General features: G+C 43.8%; 3 protein-coding genes across 6 annotated transcripts in view; 2 read left to right on the forward strand and 1 right to left on the reverse strand.

Annotated features, from left to right (window-relative positions):
• Positions 1-1,176, reverse strand: part of KPNA5 (karyopherin subunit alpha 5) — a 32,843-nt gene extending 31,667 nt beyond the window's left edge. The window contains exons 1-2 of one of the 3 annotated variants that reach the window (XM_074990690.1): positions 1,037-1,131; positions 162-467 (exon numbers count right to left, since the gene is read on the reverse strand). Coding sequence is in view for 1 of the 3 variants with exons in the window: in XM_074990689.1 (XP_074846790.1) it covers positions 1,037-1,040 (4 nt within the window). In the remaining 2 variants the exon portion in view is untranslated. Of the gene's footprint in view, positions 1-161; positions 468-937; positions 1,010-1,036 lie in introns of those variants that run through there. The other 2 variants (XM_074990689.1, XM_074990691.1) reach the window with 2 other exon arrangements.
• Positions 1,177-1,313: 137 nt separating this feature from the next.
• On the forward strand, positions 1,314-18,178 carry ZUP1 (zinc finger containing ubiquitin peptidase 1). 2 transcript variants are annotated; one of them, XM_074990695.1, is made up of 9 exons: positions 1,314-1,710; positions 5,970-6,080; positions 7,706-7,824; positions 11,156-11,324; positions 13,120-13,308; positions 13,688-13,856; positions 15,834-15,985; positions 16,367-16,584; positions 17,897-18,178. In XM_074990695.1, exons 1-9 carry the CDS (start codon positions 1,443-1,445, stop codon positions 17,942-17,944), a joined length of 1,443 nt encoding a protein of 480 aa, XP_074846796.1. In that variant the 5' UTR covers positions 1,314-1,442; the 3' UTR covers positions 17,945-18,178. The 2 variants fall into 2 exon arrangements, with proteins under 2 accessions (XP_074846796.1, XP_074846795.1); XM_074990694.1 differs by having other exon boundaries at positions 1,315-1,710; positions 7,703-7,824.
• A 686-nt stretch (positions 18,179-18,864) lies between these two features.
• DHRS1 (dehydrogenase/reductase 1) lies at positions 18,865-19,868 on the forward strand. The gene has a single exon (XM_074989119.1). The coding sequence runs from the start codon at positions 18,990-18,992 to the stop codon at positions 19,866-19,868; it is 879 nt and encodes a 292-aa protein (XP_074845220.1). The 5' UTR covers positions 18,865-18,989.
• The last annotated feature ends 619 nt before the right edge of the window (positions 19,869-20,487 follow it).

The raw sequence follows: 20,487 nt of genomic DNA on the forward strand, positions 1-20,487 counted from the left end.
GCCTCACCCACTTGGCTCTCCAGCATACTGGAGTCAAAGCTATAACACTGCACGCATCTTTAAAACAGACAAACTGACTAATGGCTCCCGGCAGAATGACCCCTAACTGGAGTTTCTAAACCTACTATCAAGCAATGTATCAGAGAGGTAGCCACGCTAACCTGTATCTTCGAGAACAGCAATAAGTCCTGTAGCACCTTATAGACTAACAGATTTTTGGTGCATAAACTTTGCTGGGCAAGGACCCGCTTTGTCAGATGCGCGAGTCTTGAAAACTTACGCCCCAAAATATCTGTTAGTTTATAAGGTGCCATAGGAGTTCTTGTTATCATCAGGTAGTGATTTTCCCAGAGCAGTCCCGTGAATCTGTAGTGTTACATGGGTTTGACTCAAGAGGTTTCTGAAACACAGCTTCTAATCCAAACTCTGTGAAGTCCGCCAGAACCCTTGGGTCAGGACACGTGCCTCTAGAAAGTAAACAACGGAGAGACGAGGGAAGTGAAGTGAAGAGGGACACGGGTGCTACACTCCCGAGGCTTGCAACGCCCCGAGCCTAACGAAGAGGGTGTCCTTCAAACTGGCCAAGAAAGGATTTGTAACAGGGGGTGAGGCCCATCCAAGCCCGAGGGCGGGGGACAAGGCAGAGAGCACGCGCCGGGGCAGGGCCGATGAAAGAAGCGGCCCCTGGGGCCAGCCCAGGCGCGGCCGCAGAAACCAGCGGCTCCCATCAGAGCAGGACAGTGCCCGGCCTCAGCCCTGGCCACCAGCTCCGGTGGGTGTCCCCCGCGTCGCTCTCGGGTCCCTTGCCCGGACACGCGGTTGTTGCCTCCACCCCCGGCCGAGGAAGGGCGGGAGTCGCGGCCGGGAGGGCGTGACACCGTCAGCCCCTGGTCCGGAGCGCTACCCGAAAGACAAGCAACGAAGGGTCCTGTGGCACCTTATACCCGAAAGACAAGACAGTCCCGATCCACCGCCTGGAGCCCGGGAGGCTGCGGCTCGGACACGCGGAAACACCCGACTCCCATCGCCTTCTCACCCATGTTCCCTCAGAAGCCTCCACACCGCTTCGCCAGAGCGCGGCGTCCGGAAGGGTCCGCACTTCAAAATGGCGGCCGGAGCGCCGGCCGCCGAGTTCTCCCTTCCCAGCGGGCCTTGCGAACCGGGCGGCAAGGGTACGGAGCTCGCAGTAGCTCCCCAAAGCACTACAACTCCCGTCATGCACCGCGGGGAGAGCCGCGCCTTGAGAAGACCCCGTGGCGGAAAACCAACCGGACCCTTCCGAACCGGAAGTTGTGGGCGGTGGTTTTAGTGATGTACCGGGCGAGTGGTCCTTACTGCGCGTGCGCTGCGTTTAACTTTCAGGAGGAACGAAAGCGGCACTTGAGAGAAGCCGGCGGCGGCAGGCGGGGGGCTGTCGAGCCGCTCCCCGTCCCGCCCGCGCCATGCCGCTGTGCGAGCTGTGCGGCCAGGCCCTGCGCACTGAGCCGGAGATGCGGCGCCACCTGCAGCGCGCGCACCTGGAGCGCGAGCCCCGCTGCCCGCTCTGTCCCTTCGCCGCACCCGGCTACGAGGAGCTGCGCGATCACGTGGACAGCGCGCACCCCGAGCCGGGCCCCGCAGTCCCGTCCCACTGCTCCTCGGGCGCCTCGGGTCCCCAGCTGGAGGCGCGCGTCAGGGCCCCGCGCGGCCCCCTGCTGGGCGCGGGCCCGGGTGAGTGAGTTTGAGGCGCTGACGCCTCTAGGCTGCGCCTACCCCGGCTCCGTGCTCCCCCGGCACGGTATAAACCAGCTCCGCAGCCGGAAAGCCGGGAGCCCGCCTGTACCCGCGACTCGCTGCGCGCCCGCGCGGCTGTCTCCGGAGGAGCCGGGTCTTCTGCCTCTCCGTGCTGGGGACAGCTGTCCGTACCCTACACACCGCCCCGTGTGCGGGCAAGCGCTCAGCAGCTAGCTCCTTCAAGCCAGGTTAGCCGCTTAACGGTGGCTGAAAGCGCCTTGTGGTGCTTGCCCTGGAGCCAACCATCGCTAGGAGGGTGTTATAAGGTGCATACCTGTCTGGATACCTCTCTCTGAGGGTAGTTTTGAAGGGTTTACAATCATATTGAAAGAGCAGAACCAGTGAGGTTTCCTCAGGGGTCTGTTTTGGGACCAATTCTGTTCAATAGTTTTGTCAGTGGTTTAGACATTGTCACAGAGAGTATGCTCATTACGTTTGCAGGTAATACAAGCTGGGAGGAGTTGCATCTGTTTTGGATGATAGGTGCATAAGTCAAAACAATCTAGACAAACTGCAGAAATGAGCTGAGGTAAATAGAATGACATTTAATAAGGGGCAAATGCAAGTACCCCACTTAGAAGTGAACAGTCAGTTTTACACATACAGGGTAAGAAGCAAAGGTCTAGGAAGGAGTGCTGTGGAGAGGGATTTAGGGGTCAGAGTGACCACAAGCAAAATGGGAGTCAACAGTGTGAGGCTGTTGCGAAAAAGAAAACATGATTATGGGATGCGTTAACAGGAGTGTTGTGAGCAAGACATAAGAAGTCATTCTTCTGCTATAGTTTGTCCTGATTAGGCCTTAATTGGAGTATTGTGTCCACTTCTGGGCACCACATTTCAAGAAAAATGTGGAGAAATTGGAGAAGGTCCAGTGAAGCGCGACTAGAATGATTAAAGTTCTAGCAGTCATGTGTTATGAGGAAGAATTGGAAGAATGAGGAACACTGAAAAATTGGGTTTGTTTAGCTTTGAAAAGAGAGCACCATGAAAGGACATGACAGTGGTTTACAATTACCTAAGAAGTGTTAGGAGTAGAGAGGAAAAAATTGTTTTCGTTGGCCTCTGAGGATAGAACAAGGCGCAATGGGCTTAAACTGTAACAAAGGAGGTTTAGGTTGGACATTCAGAAGTTTTTCCTAAATGTCAGGGTGGTTAAATACTGGAATAAATTGCCTAGGGAGGTTGTGGAATCTCCATCATTGGAGATATTTAAGAGCAGGTTAGACAGACACCTATCAGGGATGTTCTAGATGGAGCCTGGTCCTGCCCTGAGGGCAGGGGACTGGACTTGATGTCTTCTCAAGGTCCTTTCCAGTTTTAGTGTTCTCTGATTCTTTGACCCTCTTTGTTGGAGAGTCATGGGCTGTGAGGTGTATGTATCCCAATATGAAGTCCAGCAGGTACTGGCCTTATGGTGCTGTTCAGCCATATGAAAATGTGGTACATGTAATACTGGCAGAAAAAGAATAAGGATTTTTTGGCAGATTAAGTAACTCCTTTTATTTGATGCATAAGGTAATGACATAAAGATTGAGAAGTTGACAGTAAAATGATCTTTGACTAGAAACTATCACTCTGTTCATACACTTAGTGCCTGCTTGAGCAAGAGTTGGGAGAGTGGCAGGGCTGTGTCCCTAGTGAGGCTGGCAGAGAAGAGGCACAAAGGTGGATGAGGAAGATCCAGGAAATTTAGTTTTAATTGTATAGTCAAAATACTAGGTTGTAGTTAAAAGTTGTGAAGGAGTTGTGTTCTGAACACCAATATCCAGTTGCTTGTAGCTTTCCAGTAGTAACAGAGCGATAGTCGTTCTAGTCTATGTAAGCAACGAGGGGTCCTGTGGCACCTTATAGACTAACAGAAATGAGCATAAGCTTTCGTGGCAAAGACCCACTTCGTCAGATGCAGGTGAAGTTGGTCTTTGCTCACGAAAGCTTATGCTCATACATTTCTGTTGGTCTATAAGGTGCCACAGGACCCCTCATTGCTTTTGCAGATCCAGACTAACACAGCTACCCCTCTGATGCTAGTCTATATACTGTCAAAACAAAAAAGCAGTCCAGTAGCACTTTAAAGACTAACAAAATAATTTATTAGGTGATGAGCTTTCATGGGACAGATGAAGAAGAAGTGGGTCTGTCCCACAAAAGCTCATCACCTAATAAATTATTTTGTTAGTCTTTCCAATAGTGTTAGTCCTGGCATCTCAGAGGAATTATTCAAGAGGGTTTTGTGAGACTACTTAATTTAAAAAAAAAAAAAAATTAGACAGCCGTACCAAGGAAAAGGGATATGTTTCTGGTTTAGAAAGTAAAATTTTACATATGTTCAAATGTCCAGTCAATAGCTCCAATTGAGTATATCCCAAATTGGTATTTGAGTGTATGGTGAGCACTCGGAGCTATAAGTATTTGTCTGTTGTAACCAGTTTATGGCTGTATGTATAACTAAGTTTTAGAATCCAGCTTCCTTTTTTGTCTCGATTTCCTTCCCACTTCCCAGTTAATTCTGCCCCTTACAGCAGCAAAAATGGCCTTGAAATATGAATTGAGTGTAAATCAATATTCTTTTGTCTTCCTGAACAGGGAATTTGCCTAAAATGATACTTCTGTGAGACATGAACTATTCTAGCTTTCTTTTTTTTCTTACTATTTAAATTTCAATATTAACGATTCTACTGCAGATAATTACAGCAGAAAATTTCCTCTAACAGATGTATCTCATAGTTCTGAAGTGTATTCCATGCATCCACAAGTGATGAAAGCCCCTTCTGTACTGTCAAATCTGCAGCTTTTCCCCTGACAAATTCCACAGTACAGTTTGTGTATCATTACTACAAAAATTTGTGGCATAGAAAAAGTGAAAATAGAACAGCATTAAATGCTAGAATTCAGTAAAAATAAGACATTGGCTATTATGCTGGTTTGTATAAGATAATTATATAGTCAATTCATTACAAGCGCTCATGCTTATATTTAAAAGAAGCCCTAGCAGCATTGGAGTGCTAAGTAATTTTCAGAGGGTAGCCTGTTAGTTTGTATCTGCAAAAACAATGAGAAGTCCTGTGGCATTTTAGAAACTGACAGATTAATTGGAGCATAAGCTTTCATGGGAAGAGACTGTGCATCTGAGAAAGTGGGTCTTTGCTCACAAAAGTTTACGCTTCAAATAACATGTTAGTCTATAAGGTGCCACAGGACTTCTTGTTTTTTCTAAATAATTTTGTTGCCTAATGTGGGTCCATGGGATATAAGAGGGCCTGTCCACACATAATGTTGCAACAGTTATGAGTAAAAGTCCATCAACAGCCCACCATGTACTAATTCTCGTATATTGACATTAACCCAAAAAAGGGAATTGAGTAACTCAGAGAGTAAAATGAACTTTTGTCACTCTGCAAAAGTACGTTTTGGTTTTAACAACATCAAAATGAAGTGATAAAAAGTCATAAAGAAAAAAAAAATCCTCACAGCATCCTCTATGTAAATGGAATGAGCAATTTCCCATTCTGGTCTTGTGGTCCTCCAAGGAAACTGTTAGCAAAAACAGCAAACAAACTTATTTTTAAAATTCTAAGCTTTTTTTTTTTTAATTTAAAAACAAACAAATAAACAAACTCTCCTTTGGGGTCATAGTGAAAACTTCCCACCTCTCTCATGCACAATAAAGCAGAAAAAGTGCAAACTGAATTTTTTTCCTCCTTTTGCATATTGGCTTCACAACCATAAGGGCTTGGACACTCTGTTCTTTCAGAAACATAGGTTCCTCCACTAGACAATAGAAATTTGTTCTGGTTACTGCTGAGCTGAATGTTTCAAGCTAACCATCTCTCTGAAGCGAAAAATTTGGTTTAAAAAAATCTGATCATTAAGTTAAATGGGACAGGTTATTATGCTTGATGAACAGTTATTTGGTGGGAAAAAATAGACTCCACCAACAGACTTGTCGTAGCTTAAGTGGAAAGAACTTAATTTTTTAACATATAAACAACATATAAATCCATTTCATAGTGTTAATATTCTGTACAGTTCATGATTCATTCAATAGGAGTTGATTTTTATTAGTAGAAAATTAATCACTGTCACCAGCTTGAACATCCCTCTCAATATATACTGTCAAATGTTTTTTTTTTCCCCATGTGAAATAACAAATAGTAGCATTGTTCATTGCTTTTAAATCAACTCCTCTTTAAATACAGGAAGTGGTCGACAGCTGTATGAATGTCCAATGTGTGATCTTGTCTGTGCAAACTGTCAGATTCTACAGGAACATGTTGACTTGCACTTAAAGGAGCAGAGCTTTTCAGAAGGTATGTAGACAAATTAATACTTGGGATTGATGAAAATTACTTTAAATTAGTGATATTTTTATATTGATGAATGTATGCCAAAACACATCAAGAAAAAGATAGGTTGAGTTTATCAAGCATTTGTCTAGATTTATAAAAGAAAAATGGTTGGATAAGCTTATGAGGAAGATGTCACTATCAACTCTGTAGTTAAGGTTACATTAATCTTAGAGAGAGGTAAAACCCTGCAATTTCCCTGTGACAAATCACTTTCACAAGCTACACTACTGCTACACAGTTTAATTTTTGTAGAGCCCTTAAGCAGATGTAGTTTACATTAGGCAAAATTTAAATATGTATGTTGAAACACTTTAAAAACAAACAATCGAACAAAAACACTAACCCTACTTACCTTATGTTCTTTCCAGGTCCCTAGAGCAGAGGTCAGCAACCTTTCTGTGGCGGATTGCTTAAATTTGACTTTTGACCTTTATGTAAGGTCTGAGTGTGAGTGATACTTTTTAAAGTCACTAATAGTCCTACTTACAATAGCTTCATTAATAAATTAAGATGCAGAGCTTTAGCATTTAGGTGGTGGTTGGTAGTATTAGCTAGCCTTCTGTAAATCAACAGGTGGTGTAGCTTTGGGCAAGCTTTCAGCTGAATTGCAGAGGAGGGGCAGGGCTCCTGCCTTGCATGCCAATGAAAATTGGCTTGAGTGCCACTCTTAGCCCCTGTGCTGGAGGTTGCTGACCCCTGCCCTAGAACATACTAGCCCAAATACACACAGTCTAAATTTCCTATGGTCACATTCATATTATTTTAAAAATCAGTCTGTGAAAACTAAAATTTCCCTCAATTCTTTTCTGCTATGTGTAGGTGCTGGTGTGGTTCACCTAAGTTCTGTTCCTTACAGACTCACTTTCAGTCCCTGGCTCCCAATTTCTTTGTTTCTTTCTTCTCTTCCAAGCCACCCAATCTCTCATAGACCTGATAACATTTGTCAGTGGGAGCCTGTCTTTTGGAACTAGCAAGGTCCAACAGACTGGGGCTCTTCCCTAGCAAAATAAAGAAGATTGAGGGGGAAAAAACAGACACAGAAGATGCCAGCATTTAGAAGTACTGCTTGTCAGGTAACAGTGCCCATAACCCTCCATTGTGTCTGATTCTACCGACATCATATCCAGTTAAAGTTTTTTGTTAATAACTGAGTAAAATAAGAGAATTCCTGCCACAAAAGAGTTGATTTGCAGGTTAAGTTCACTCAGATGTATTTATTGTCAATGCATTTACTTAATAAAAGAATCACTAGTTAACTTCTAGGCCAATTCATTTCACATGCTTTATCATACAGACACAATCCAATTCCATATTTATTTAAATATCACAAGAACCCTTCCAGTTCAATATACAACTGTCCAGAGCACGTCCATCCGGTTCCTCGAAATTGCACTTGACATGCAACCTAATATCTGTTAGTTCTTTTGTTGTCAATACACAGAAGACAGACATTTTAACTTTAGCATTCTCCATTTTGTCTTCTATTCTGCTATGCCTATACAAACACTTTGCTATAGACCAATAGAATTTTATGTCAACCTATTCAAGTGCACGTGTCCTCTTTTCTTTTAAACTTATACCAGTAGATATAAATGTAGGTGAATTAAGTGATCTGGAACTGGCTCGGCAGCTTCAGAAGGAAGAAGACAAACAGCAAGGACTAGAAGAAGCAAGACGAGAAAGAGAAGAATTCCAAAAACTGCAGGTATTGTAATTCTTTTCCATGGTATCCAAATGCTAACGCTGAAATAATTTGGTGTTTGTTTTTGCATTCTTAGCTTAGTTCTTCACATCACTCTTTTTTACTTCTATTTTGCTGTTTACTGTGTTTCACATTTTTTGCCTGATAACTTCCTATGACTCTGGTTTGTTGTTAGAAAATTGCTGCAAACTGTACAGCAATTACAGGTTTTTCCTCTGAAATCCGGGAACTCTGGTGTGGCAATGTCGTGACTCTGGCAAGACCATGGATGTTGCAGAACCAAAAAGCCTGAGGAACAGGGGCTGGGCCGGCAGCTGCAGCCTGACTGGTGGCAGGGCAGCCAGTAGTGGTTGGTGGGGAGTGCAGCACAGGGAACCCATGGCTAGGCCAGGAGCCATGCCAGACTGGGAGCAGAACCCAGAGGCCAGCAATGTCCACTGGGAGTGGGTTACAACCTGGCAACCAGCAGGGGAGCCTTGGTCTCCCCAGTCCAGCAAACTTCCTGGTTTGGGACCGCTCATGTCCTAAGGATGCCAAACCAGAGAGGTCCCACCTGTAATAGAAACATATGTTATTTTTATAACTTCATATAATAATTTAGATTTGTTTTAAACTGAGACTTGGAGCCCTTCTTCATGCAGGATAAAATAGTTTTGCTTCTCAGAGATATGTATTTCTGTGATAAGTATTGTGCAGGCACAGATGAACTGGGAATGATTAAATTTGGCAGTATCCCAGATGTGATGTATTATAGAAGTGTGCAGAGCACTTTGCATCATGTGAAGAGAAAGTCCATGCTGTTCTAACGTACAATGTAAGAGTATATTCTGAATGGTGGCTCTCAATATAATAAGTAGTTAAAATCTGGCTTAGAGTTGGTTGAACATATTTATTGTGTATGTAACTCAAGAAACTTGTCAAGCAGTTCTATCAGAAAGAGGTCACAGTTCATTATTTCAGTCATTTACATATAACTGTTAAACTTTTGACCAGTGAAATTGTTGCATATAAAAAAAAAAAAAAGCTAAACTGTGTTTTGATTAGTAACAGAGAGAAAGCTGTGCTGGTCTATGTACTATCAAAACAAAAAAGTAGTAAAGTAACACTTTAAAGACTAACAAAACATTATGGGGGCTCTTTTGCATACTTGGCTTAATCTAATTCTTGACTCCCCCCATCCCTCCCCTCTACTCTCTGATTTGCTCACCTTGATACTTTTTTTTTTTTTTTTTCCTGATTTGTCAACCTCGATTACTATTTTTGGTTCTCTGTGCCTTAAATATTGAGTCTGTTCTGGTATGGCTATGGTCTGAAGAAGTGGGTCTGTCCCACCAAAGCTCACCTAATAGATTATTTTGTTATCTTTAAAGTGCTACTTTACTGCTTTTTTGTGTTTTGATTGGCTCAGTGACCTTTGTCAGACTCACTACAGAACAATAAGCTGGGGGAAATGCTGCTTTTAGGAAATCTCTAATTTGAGTGCCAGAGTGAGACTCTGAGTGCCTTTGTGGAAGGGTAATGTGGTCTGCAGAAATGGGCACAGGGTTGAGAGTCAGGATGTACAGGTTGGACCTCCCTGCTCCAGCACCCTCAGGATCTGATTGGTCCTGGACGAGGGGATTTGCCACGCCAGGGAAGGTCAATTCTGCCCCCTGCCACTGCTTACCCAGAATGGATTGGCTCTTGGCTTGGCTGCCAGCCTCCCAGTTCGTTCTGACTTTCCACTTGCCCAGTTAGGATCTGGGCCACAGCAGGGCTCCTAGCCCTGAGAGCTCCTTGCCATGCTGTTTATCCAGCTCCCTGCCACCAGCCCCAGGAGGCCTGCCAATCCCTCTGCTGCTGGCCTGGGGTGGAGGTAAGTCACTGGCTCCCTTGCCTCTGCCCTGGCTGAGCTGCCAGCCACCAACCCTTAATCAGGGCTCTCTGGCCCAAGAACATCCATGGTCCTGTTGGACCTTGGATGTTGCCAGACCAGAAAGTACAGATTTTCAGAGGGTCAACCTGTACTAAATTTGAGTTTGCCACTGACTTTCAGTGTGTAGCCTTGGGCAGGCATTTCACCTTAGTGTCTTTTTTCCCAGCTGTAAAACATGGATTTTCTTCCCAAGGATGTTACAAGAATTAATTAGTTAATGTCTGTACGGCGCTTTTATTATCCAAAAGCACTATATACACTAAGTATTATTTAACTTTATTGTATTTGCATTAAATAGTTAGTCATGTCCAACTATAGCAACAGTCACATAATAAAGTACGAACATAAAATTAATTTTGTTAATAGAAGTTTGATTATCACAGTCAATAAAAAAAACATAAAATGGTAGGCTTTATTCCTTTTAAGTCAGCATAAACATTCAGTACTAATCGATGTTCCCTCTGTTTTTTCTCATGCACATGCAGAATGAATTTTGTTATGTGCACCAGAGTGGAGGAGATATGTCAATCACCTCCTCTGTGCTGGTGCACATAATAAAATTCATGTGGCAGGGATGGAGCTAAGGGAGTGAGAGTAGGGGGGTTAGGGCTGGGATGAGGGGGGTGAGGGCTCTAGTTTGCAGTACAGGCTTTGGGATGGGGCCGAAGATGAAGGGCTCAGGGCTGCAGCAAGGGATTGGGGCACTGGAGAGTGAGGCTCTGGCTGGGCACGTGGGCTTTTGGGGTGGGTCCAAGGATGAGGATGTTGAGATGTAGGCTGTCCTGGGACTGTGGTAAGGAGAGAGGAATCCTCCTAGCGCTCTCTCTGCCCACCACAGGAGCTCTGGGGTAGGAGAAAGGTATCTCTCCTTGCTGAATCCCTGACTGCCTGTGTGGTGTTTAATAGGCTACTGCACATTTGCATAGCTTAAAGAGAACTTAGTGGTAATGTTCACGTGCTATAGACAAATAACCAGCAAACGCTTCCTTCAGAAAGTGCCTTCTATCAGACTGACATCTGGTCTAGCTTAGTGTAGCTATAGTAGAGCACATAATCCCACAGAGTAGAATCAGGTCCAGGTTTGCAGTATTTCCAAATCACTGTTAATATATTGTCAAGTATCAGAGGGGTAGCCGTGTTAGTCTGGATCTGCAAAAGCAACGAGGGGTCCTATGGCACCTTATAGACTAACAGAAATGTATGAGCTTAAGCTTTCTTGGGCAAAGACCCACTTGATCAGATGCATCTGAAGAAGTGGGTCTTTGCCCACAAAAGCTTATGCTCATACATTTCTGTTAGTCTATAAGGACCACAGGACCCCTCATTGCTTTTGTTAATATACTGATTGCACTTTTTTAACTCACAATTATAATTGACAGGAAAAAATAATTAAAATTATTCACATTTTATGTTCCACAGAAGCAATATGGTGTGGATAGTTCTGGAGGCTACAAACAGCAGTCACTAAAGAGAATGGAGAGGGAAGTAGCTAGGGGAAGGATGCAGCCTTCTGAATATCATAAGAGAAAAGCTGATTTGATGGAATCTTTGGCTTTTGGTGTAGATGATGGGAAAACGAAGACCTCAGGTCAGTACTTACCCTACGTTGCTGGAGGAGCATGGATTTCTTTCTCTCTTTTTCCAGCCAAGGTAGAGACCAAAAGCGATGGTATTGCTATGACTTGCTGTGCCTAATATGTACTTGTTAATATTCATGTAGTTGGTCTTTTCATTCCATCTGTTCATCAAGCTCACTGCAGTTTCTGTGCCACATATGTAGTTAAATAGTTTAGAGATGGGTTCGGTTTTAAAGCATATCTGTTGGATATGCTCTAAATAGTTGTACTATGTATTAATTCAGTAGAGCCCAAAATAGTCCTGAATTCTTATTCATTACCATTTTTCTGCCGTGGACGGCCTTAAAAATTTGGCATCTAGCTTTTGGGTCTGTCTGTTTGGCCCTCTGCCTTCTTGTCTGGATTACAATTGATGTAATAGGTTTTCTCCTACATTTTATAAGTTCTTGGAATACATCCTTTGTTAGGATGGGTCATCAGTCCTTTCAGGCACAGTTCATAGCAAAGATATTCCTAAACTGATGAGCTATAATGAAGCCAATTGAAGGAAACTCTAGGTCCCTTTATAACCTTGCCTGTGTGGAGAGAATTCCATTGTTCTCACTGTGTGAAAGTATGCTAATGATGGAGTTTGTCACATGATCAAGTCACCTCTTCCTGTTTGACTCAGTCCTTTTGGCAGCCATGATTTCCATCAGGGCCAGGCAAAATGGGTTCCCTGCCTGCCGCACCCCTACACATGGCTCAGAAAAGTGGCTCCTGTTTGTTTTGCAGCAGTTCGGGGAGCGTGTGGGGAGAAGGTTTGTGTGCTGCCCCTGCCCTCAGAACAATCCCATTGCCTAGTTTCTGGCCAAGGGGAGCTTCCTGTTCAAAGCACCCCTCCCCTCAGGTTGTGACTATTCAGAGAGCACATGGCCCCTGTGTAAGAAACCTGCTGGGCAGCTGGCTGTGAGTCACCCAGGTAAGTCTCCCAGCCAGAGCCTGCCTCAAGGACCTCAACCCCTCCCTCCTGCCGAAGCCTCTGCCCCTCCTCCTGTACAGATACTCACTCGCAGACTCTGCATCACAATCCCCCACCCCAGGTCACAACCGCCTCTTCCACCCAAATTCTGTGCTAGACACATCCACACCTCAGTCCCTTACCCCAAGATCCCTTCTGCACCCAGCCTCTGTCCCATGATATTAATGGAGGTGTGGTGTCTGGAAGGCCCCTAACCACTTTCCAAATTCTTGGAGGGGCCCCCATCAAAAATTATTGCCCATCCTGGCTTATATGCCGGTTTTGAATATTCACAGCAACAGCAGAGTTCCTCATTTGTGGATTGGCACCAGTGGAGGTCCATTGGCTGTCAGGTATTCTGATTCACTCAACTAGAAGCTGTTTTGCAGTAGGAGGGTAAAGCCTGTTGTTCTCTCACAGATATAAACATTTGAAATACAAGCGCATGTGCAATACTTATAATTTCAAATACAAAAATCATACCTATGAATATTATAAACAGAATTAGCAAATCATTAGCTTTCAAGAGATACTTCATTTGGCCCACTGCGTACAGGATTTGGTGCGAATATATACCAAAGTTTACAACAGTAGTTTGCATGTTCACATCACAATCCAATAACATCATAGGGAAAGAAAGTAAATGGCCAGATTGTCTAATACCAGCATGTGACCTAAGTTCGCAATTTAACTTACTGCTGTATGCTTATAAACCAGTTCCAACCTGAGTTGTCATTTGATTTGTCAACTTGCCTGTATAGAATATTAATTGTGTAGGCTTAAAATGTGTATATTTTTTCCTTTAGGAATCATTGAAGCACTTTGCAGGTATTATCACAATGAAATCAAAGATGTAAGGCGTGTGTGGCTTTCTACAGGAGTGGATCACTTCCACTCATCTTTGGGAGACAGAGGTTGGGGTTGTGGCTACAGGAACTTTCAAATGCTGCTTTCTTCATTATTGAGGAATGACCTGTATAATGACTGTTTAAAAGGTATGTACAGTGATTTACTGTTTTGAATATTAGCTTCTGCATACAACAGTTTGACTAAGTAGAAACCAGAAAGTGTAAACTTTTTGTAACTAATAGGTTGTTGATATCCATTAAATACTTTATCATTGGCAGGTATTCTAGAAACTTTCAGGAATCAATTTGAGACAAGAAGACTGGATAAAGGAGATACAACTGATACAATTAATCTTTTAGATTTAAGAGAGAAATAGAAATGTGTGTTTGTTCTGTATTAAGGCTTTCTGATGACCTGTCGCTCCCTGTTTTTATAAATGAAACATTTACTTGGTTACAGTTTTAACTGAGACTGCTTCAGTATGTTGTTAGCAATGTAAATATTGGGTGTATATTTTTATTTCAGATATTACTGTAATTCCTTGTATTCCAAAAATTCAGTCCATGATTGAAGATGCTTGGAAAGAAGGTTTTGATCCTCAGGGAGCATCTCACTTCAGCAATAGATTACATGGTACCAAGGCATGGATAGGAGCATGTGAAATTCATTGTCTGTTAACCAGTTTAAGGTTAAAGTACGTGACAATTCTCATCCATCTCTTAAGAATCAGGGATGTTTTCAGTTCCAGTCTAAACATATTGAGTGGTAACACATGATACAACACTGTATTGTATGTCTAATAGTATAGAGATAAAAATTGACCACACTTATGTCTCTTCTCTTCACATAAAGTTTGAAGGAGGTGGAGTTGCCAAAATTCTCAACTTATACATATGTTTATCTGCACACCTCAAACCAATTTAGGCTGTTGGTTTCTTATTTTAAATTCCTTTCCTTGAGTGACTACCAGGCACTCTGCTTTTGGAGCTGTATTACTCCTGCAGCTTCATTGACTTTAAATTTGACTAATCTGTAAATGCATGTGAGACTGAGACATGGTCAACATTATAGAATTAGAGCAACACAAGGCAGTTTACTTTAATCTAAGTCATTATACACACTGGCTACGTCTACACTACAGCAATCCTTCAAAACAATTTTTCTGGAAGAGCTCTTCAGAAAAATCTTTTGAAAGAGCGCATCTACAAACAAAAAGGCATATTGAAAGATCAGTCCACTCTTTTGATAGAGAGTGGCTGTACACCCCGTTCTTTCAGGAGAACGGTCTAGGGATTGAAAAATCGGTGCCATGAGCACTGCTGTTTGGAAAAAAGGGCCCCTGGGGCCTCTACACACTTTTTTATCTCAATCTTTCATAAAAAGGCACTCTCTCTCTTCTGGGAGAGGGAGAGGGTCGCTGGAAGGAGTGATGTGTTCTTCCAATTTCAGATCAAAAGAGTGCATTTTGGGTGTAGGTGCTTCATGGGTTCTTTCAAAGAAGGTCTGGCTATTTTGAAAGAACTTGCTAAGGTAGATGCAGCCACTGTAGCCTTGCTTCTGCCTATGTACACGCAGTATTTCACTGAAACAATAACGTCACCTTACTGAGAGGCATAGCCCTTACATTGATATAGTTAGGGTGATACACTGTCCTGCACAGCTGTATCTGTGAAATGGACAAGAATGTCAATTTCATAGCTGTTGGGCTCAGTTTCACAGCTGAAATCCTAGTACCAGTCTCACAGCTGGGGCTGTCACCCTGGGGTATGAGGGCTGCAGTTATGAACCTCTTAAGGCTACCTGTGTCCCACAGGGCCCCTTTTCAGTCAGAGTAAGCACTCCTAGTGAGGGTGTTTCATCAGCAGAAGGTATGTATTGTGGGCACTAACAGCTGAATCAGTTACTGTGGTGACTGTAGCTAAGTTAAGTTGATCTCATATTGTAATGTAGACAACCCTTTAATTAATTCACCATACAATTTTTGTGAGTTTGTGTAGTATTGCAGGCAGTGCTTTAAAACTAAGAGCGTTGCACCACAGTGATCGATGCAGTGTTGTTGACTTAGTGATCTGGTGAAATCACAGGAAGGTCAGTGGGATACCAGTCTTCCATCAGCAAGATGAGAGAGGAGAGGAGGAACGTGTGTTGATGGGAGACAAAAAAGCAAAGAGTAGATGCCACATGAAGTTGAGGTAGTTATGTAGCTCAGTTGTGGTTTCTATAACTCTGCACAACATAAATTACATTGACTTTTGTGGCAGGTTGACAGACCTTTACTGGCTTTAATTAAAGCTTCACATTCATTAAAACATTCACAAGAACTCTTCCTAACTGAGGTCTAGCAAGTGTTAGGAAAAAAGTTTGATATGCAGCCATTTATTTGCCTGTGTGAAGGTTATTACTTAGACTTAAAATGTGTGTCTCCTGCCACTTTGGATAATCCGAGGCAAAGTTTAATAGTATGTGGCTCAACAGTTCTCCAGACATGTAAGGTCTGTTGGCGGTCTCTGGTTCTACACAATTACAAAACTACTGTTTAGTGCTGTTTTTATAAAGGTAGTGACAAGTATATTACACTACAGAATAAAGACTAGATACCATAGACCATTGTCTGTTTTTTAAACTGGACTTTTTTATGATACTCTGAGTTTTCATTTTTAATCTCCTGTAGGTGTCAAATCATTGACTTTCACAAGCCAACTGGTCCCTTGGGTACACATCCTCGTTTATTTGAATGGGTTTTGACCTACTATTCTTCAAACAAAGAAGGTGGCACAAAAGTAGTTTGTACTCCCAAACCACCTATCTACATGCAGCACCAAGGTCAGCATAATCTGTACTAGTTCTTTGATCTTCTATTGAATTTTATTTGTAAAACAGGGTATTATTTCAAATTATATCTTGTGTCCTCTGCCTCCTTCATCCCTTATGTACCAGATTTCCCAATATATTTCCTGTTAATCTTGTTTGTTGCAAGCAAAGAGAAATGTAAAATAAGATTCCATCAGATTAAAGTTGTTAAATCAACTGAAGAACGTATTAGGAGTTTGAACTGGTTGATATCTGCTTTTCAGTGGCAAATAGCTTGGTAGATAAAATATTCTCATTCTTTACTTGGCCAAAGGACTTGTAGCAGTTCAGAGAGAAAATAAATTCTAGTAGCTGATGCAAGCTTTTACTATCATTATTTTGTTTTGATATTAGGACATAGCCGTACTATTGTTGGAATAGAAGAGAGGAAGAACAGAACATTGTGTTTACTAGTATTTGACCCAGGATGCCCATCCCAAGAAATGCAGAAACTGTTAAAACAAAGCAGTGATACCAGTCTCAAATTATTTCGGAAGTTTGTGAGTAGCTTAAAAGATAAGCAATACCAAATAGTGGCTGTAGAGGGCGTGCTCTCATCAGAGGAAAAAGTTGTAAGTATTCCTGTAATATTTCTGTATACAGAATAGAAACATAATAAATAGAATTGATCTTTTGTCTTCAACTGTATATGTCCAGAGCAGTTATCTGGGTGGGTCAATTTTTTTCATCTTTCTACACCCCAGCAAAACACCCCAGAACAAAGAGCCCATCTGTTTATTCTTCACTAAGTAAACAATTTTTTAAAACATTCTAGCACATGTTCTTATACTCATGGTTCAAGTTCTTGACATTCTATTTAAAGGAATATTAGACAAAATATGTATTTGTGTATACTAATTCTGCCATCTTTAAAAACTTTCCTAAATCAGTTCTGTTATACTTTATTTTTATCAATTTTGCATACTTTATATGTATCCAGCATTGTCTCCAAAAGAAGAGAACTCTTCTCAGAAACACTGTCATACCTAACAAACTGTAAAGGGTATTTAATTAGATTACGTATAAAACAAAAAAAGGTTAAGCCACACACATCACTGGTATGTTTCACAGTGGTATTTGTTGACGCCAGGGAAATGGAGTCTGACTCCTTCATTGACTTACTGGTTCTGGAGAATACTCAGTGGTTACATTAGACTATTTTCCCCTTGCATCTCTTTTCTGTCCTTCCCCTGTCAACTGCTCTTCTCTATTTAGGTTCTGCCTTTCTCCTGCCCTCTGCATTGCAAACACATTGCTTTTGCCTCCATCCTGCCCAACATTGGCAATATTGATTGTTTAAGGGAGAGAGTGTCTCTGCACAGTACTACTGTCAGCCAGAGCAGTTCTCAGAAGTGTGAAGAAAAATTCTGTTTGGTCCATGCAACCATGGGCTGAAGCATGGTCAGTACACATAGATGCAATGCTCTGAGGATTTAGAACTCTCAGTAGGCCTGTGCTAAGCACCTGCAAACAAATTTTTCAGAAGTGTATAATATCCCTAACAAAAGGCATGTCCCTGACACCAGGTGCTGCCCTGCACCATCACAAGCAAGAACTTCTCAATTAAATGGCTGATTATTTTCATAGGGGCACAATAACTACTTCCCTAAACTCATGGTTTCAGCTAAACATTAAAACCTCCGCTAAGACATATACTGGGGGAGACTTCAGCATGCACATTTAAAGTTTGGTAAAGTATAAGCAATGGCAGGCAAGGTTTATAATAGAAAGAAATAAGCAAACTTAGGTCAAAGTTAAAATAATTTAATACTTAAGAAATGAGTGTTTCAAAACAGTATTATAAATTAGCTAATAGTTTTAATTACATAAGGTACTTTCCAGTTTGTACTTTTGTTCTGAGTGCATCTAACTTTTCTCTTTAAGGCTCGCTGTCATGCTTCTCAAATCTTCACAGCAGAAAGGATTCCATGAAGGATGGCAAACTGATGGAACTTTGTGAATGTGAAACTTTGAAAAACTGTTTGACAGTATTTAATCACTGTAGTTGTGGTAATATTTTTAGTGTTTTGATTATACATTGTTGAAAAACAAGCTTGTCCTGCTAATATTTTAATAAACACATATGGCATACTTGGTTGTATACTCCCTACCCTGCAGGAATAAGTGGCTGGCCTTTGTTAACTATGGAATATAATAAAGTGGGGAGTCTGGTCAGTCTCTAGAGCTATGGAAGATTTAGATTTCCTTACTTGTGTGTAGCAACTGTACCACAAGGCTGTAACTATCCTATGGTGCGTGTTCACCAATTCTCTTCATTACTAAAAGACTTATCAGTTGCTGGCTGAGAGCACAAAAGTTCATCATTTCTGTATAGGAGCAATCCTATATAAGCAAACCTGTGTTCACTTATGGCTGCTTGTTTTCTCTCTGTAATGTTCCGGAGGTGAGTTGGGGTAAATATACCCAGCGTGATTGTACTGCATCTGGAGCTGGAGTGACTGCTGCTATTTTCTCTCCAGCTTGACCCTATGAAAAAAGTTGCAAAAAGTGGGGTTTTCAGACGCTTCACGCATATGGATCTCTCCCCGCAGACCAGCTTTCGGGGTTTCCCAGGATAGGACTCGAATCTGTTCCCCCGGCCCACCTACTATTTGAAGTGGGTGCGGCGGCGCCACTCCTGCCGCGCCAAGGGGAGGGTCTGTGCTTCTGCCAAGCGCTCTGTGTGGCCGCAGGCAGCTCAGATCCCTATCGTCCCCTGCGTCCTGCAACAGCAGGTAGCTGACTGGCCCGGCCCCGCCCCGCCCCCTGACTAGCCGGGGGGGGGCGTGCCGGGACGGAGGCTGAGCCGGGCCAGGAGCTACGCGAGCTGCAGGCCCAGGGAGCGCGGCCGCGCGGCGGGCAGCTGGCGGGCCGCGTGTGCCTGGTGACCAGCGCCTCGCGGGGCATAGGGAAGGGTATCGCGCTGCAGCTGGCGGAGTCCGGCACCACGGTGTACATCACGGGCCGGCAGCGGGAGATGCTGGCCAGGGCGGCGGTGGAGGTGGCGGCCCGTGGTGGGCGCTGCGTGCCCGTGGTGTGCGACTCGTCGCGGGAGGAGAAGGTGGCGGCGCTGTTCCAGCGGCTGCGGCAGGAGGAGGGCGGGCGGCTGGATGTGCTGGTGAGCAACGCCTTCTCCGGGGTGGGCGCCATCGTGGGCCAGGCGGGGCTGCGCTTCTGGGAGAGCCCGGCCATCCTCTGGGATGAAATCAACAACGCTGGTCTGCGGGGCCACTACCTCTGCGCCCACCACGCCGCCCGCCTCATGGTGCCCGCCGGGCGCGGCCTCATCGTCGTCATCTCCTCCCCCGGCGGCCTGGGCTACATGTTCAATGTGCCCTATGGGGTGGGCAAGGCCGCCTGCGACCGCCTGGCTGCCGACTGCGCCGTCGAGCTGCGCCCCTACGGCGTGGCCTGCCTCGCGCTGTGGCCCGGCCTCGTGCGCACCGAGCTGCTGCTGAAGGAAGCTGAGGGATCAGGACCCTGGGCCGTGCCGCTGCAGAGGATGATTGGTAATTCGGAGAGCCCCGAAGTGAGCGGCAAGTGCGTGGTGGCCCTGGTGTCTGATCCTGCTGTCATGGGCCACAGCGGCAAGGTGTTGCTCACCCCAGACCTCGCCCGCCGCTACCACTTCTGGGACGTGGACGGAAAACCTGTCTACAACTACCTCTCAGTGCGCAATGTGCTCATGACATTGAGGCCGGGGCTGGCCTACCTCTTCCGCCTCATCCCAGAGTGCATCCGCATACCCAAATGGGCTCTTACACTTTACTCCAACAAATTCTCTGTCAGACAACCCCTGCATGCAGCCTGGGGGAAAAAAAAGTTTGGTAAACTAACAATAAAATTGTGCCCATAAAGTGGTGTTTCTAATTTTTCCCTTTGGAGAATAAAGGTTTGGCTATACATTTCAATTAGCTTTTGAAATCATCTTCAATATTTTGCAATAATTCCTGCTTTTGTTAGGTTCCCCTGGCCAAAGAGCAGTTATTTATGCTCATTTCCCATGCTGCGAAGATTACAAATTTTTTTATTTAGATTAGATTATAGTAAATAAAATCCTTAGTTTTTAAGGTGCTACAGGAGTACTTCACAGAATCACAGGATTGGAAGGGACTTCAGGAAGTCATCTAGTCCAGCCCCCTGTTTCAAGCAGGGTCAACCCCCAGGAAGTCATCCCAGCCAGGACCTTGTCCAGCCAGGACTTAAAAACCTCAAGGGATGGAGAATCCACCACCTCTCTCGGCAATGCATTTCAATGCTTCACCACCCTCCTAGTGGACTAGTTTTTCCTAATATCTAACCTACATCTCTCCCTCTTCAACTTCAGACCATTACTCCTTGTTCTGCCATCTGACTCCACTGAGAACAGTTTCTCACCCTCCTTTTTAGAGCTCCCCTTCAGGAAGTTGAAGGCTGCTATTAAATCATCTCTAAGTCTTCTCTTCTGTAAACTAAATAAGCCCAAATCTCTCAGC

This window comes from Carettochelys insculpta, chromosome 3, assembly GCF_033958435.1.
Source record: "Carettochelys insculpta isolate YL-2023 chromosome 3, ASM3395843v1, whole genome shotgun sequence".
In the NCBI taxonomy this organism is placed as follows: Eukaryota; Metazoa; Chordata; order Testudines; family Carettochelyidae; genus Carettochelys; species Carettochelys insculpta.

Excerpts from the sequence above, each read along its gene's own strand:
- ZUP1 (XM_074990694.1), top strand. The coding sequence starts at position 1,443 with ATGCCGCTGTGCGAGCTGTGCGGCCAGGCCCTGCGCACTGAGCCGGAG. Across the intron at positions 7,825-11,155 it reads AAGAATTCCAAAAACTGCAG|AAGCAATATGGTGTGGATAG; the intron begins GTATTGTAATTC and ends TATGTTCCACAG. Across the intron at positions 13,857-15,833 it reads TTAACCAGTTTAAGGTTAAA|GTGTCAAATCATTGACTTTC; the intron begins GTACGTGACAAT and ends AATCTCCTGTAG.
- DHRS1 (XM_074989119.1), top strand. The coding sequence starts at position 18,990 with ATGCTGGCCAGGGCGGCGGTGGAGGTGGCGGCCCGTGGTGGGCGCTGC.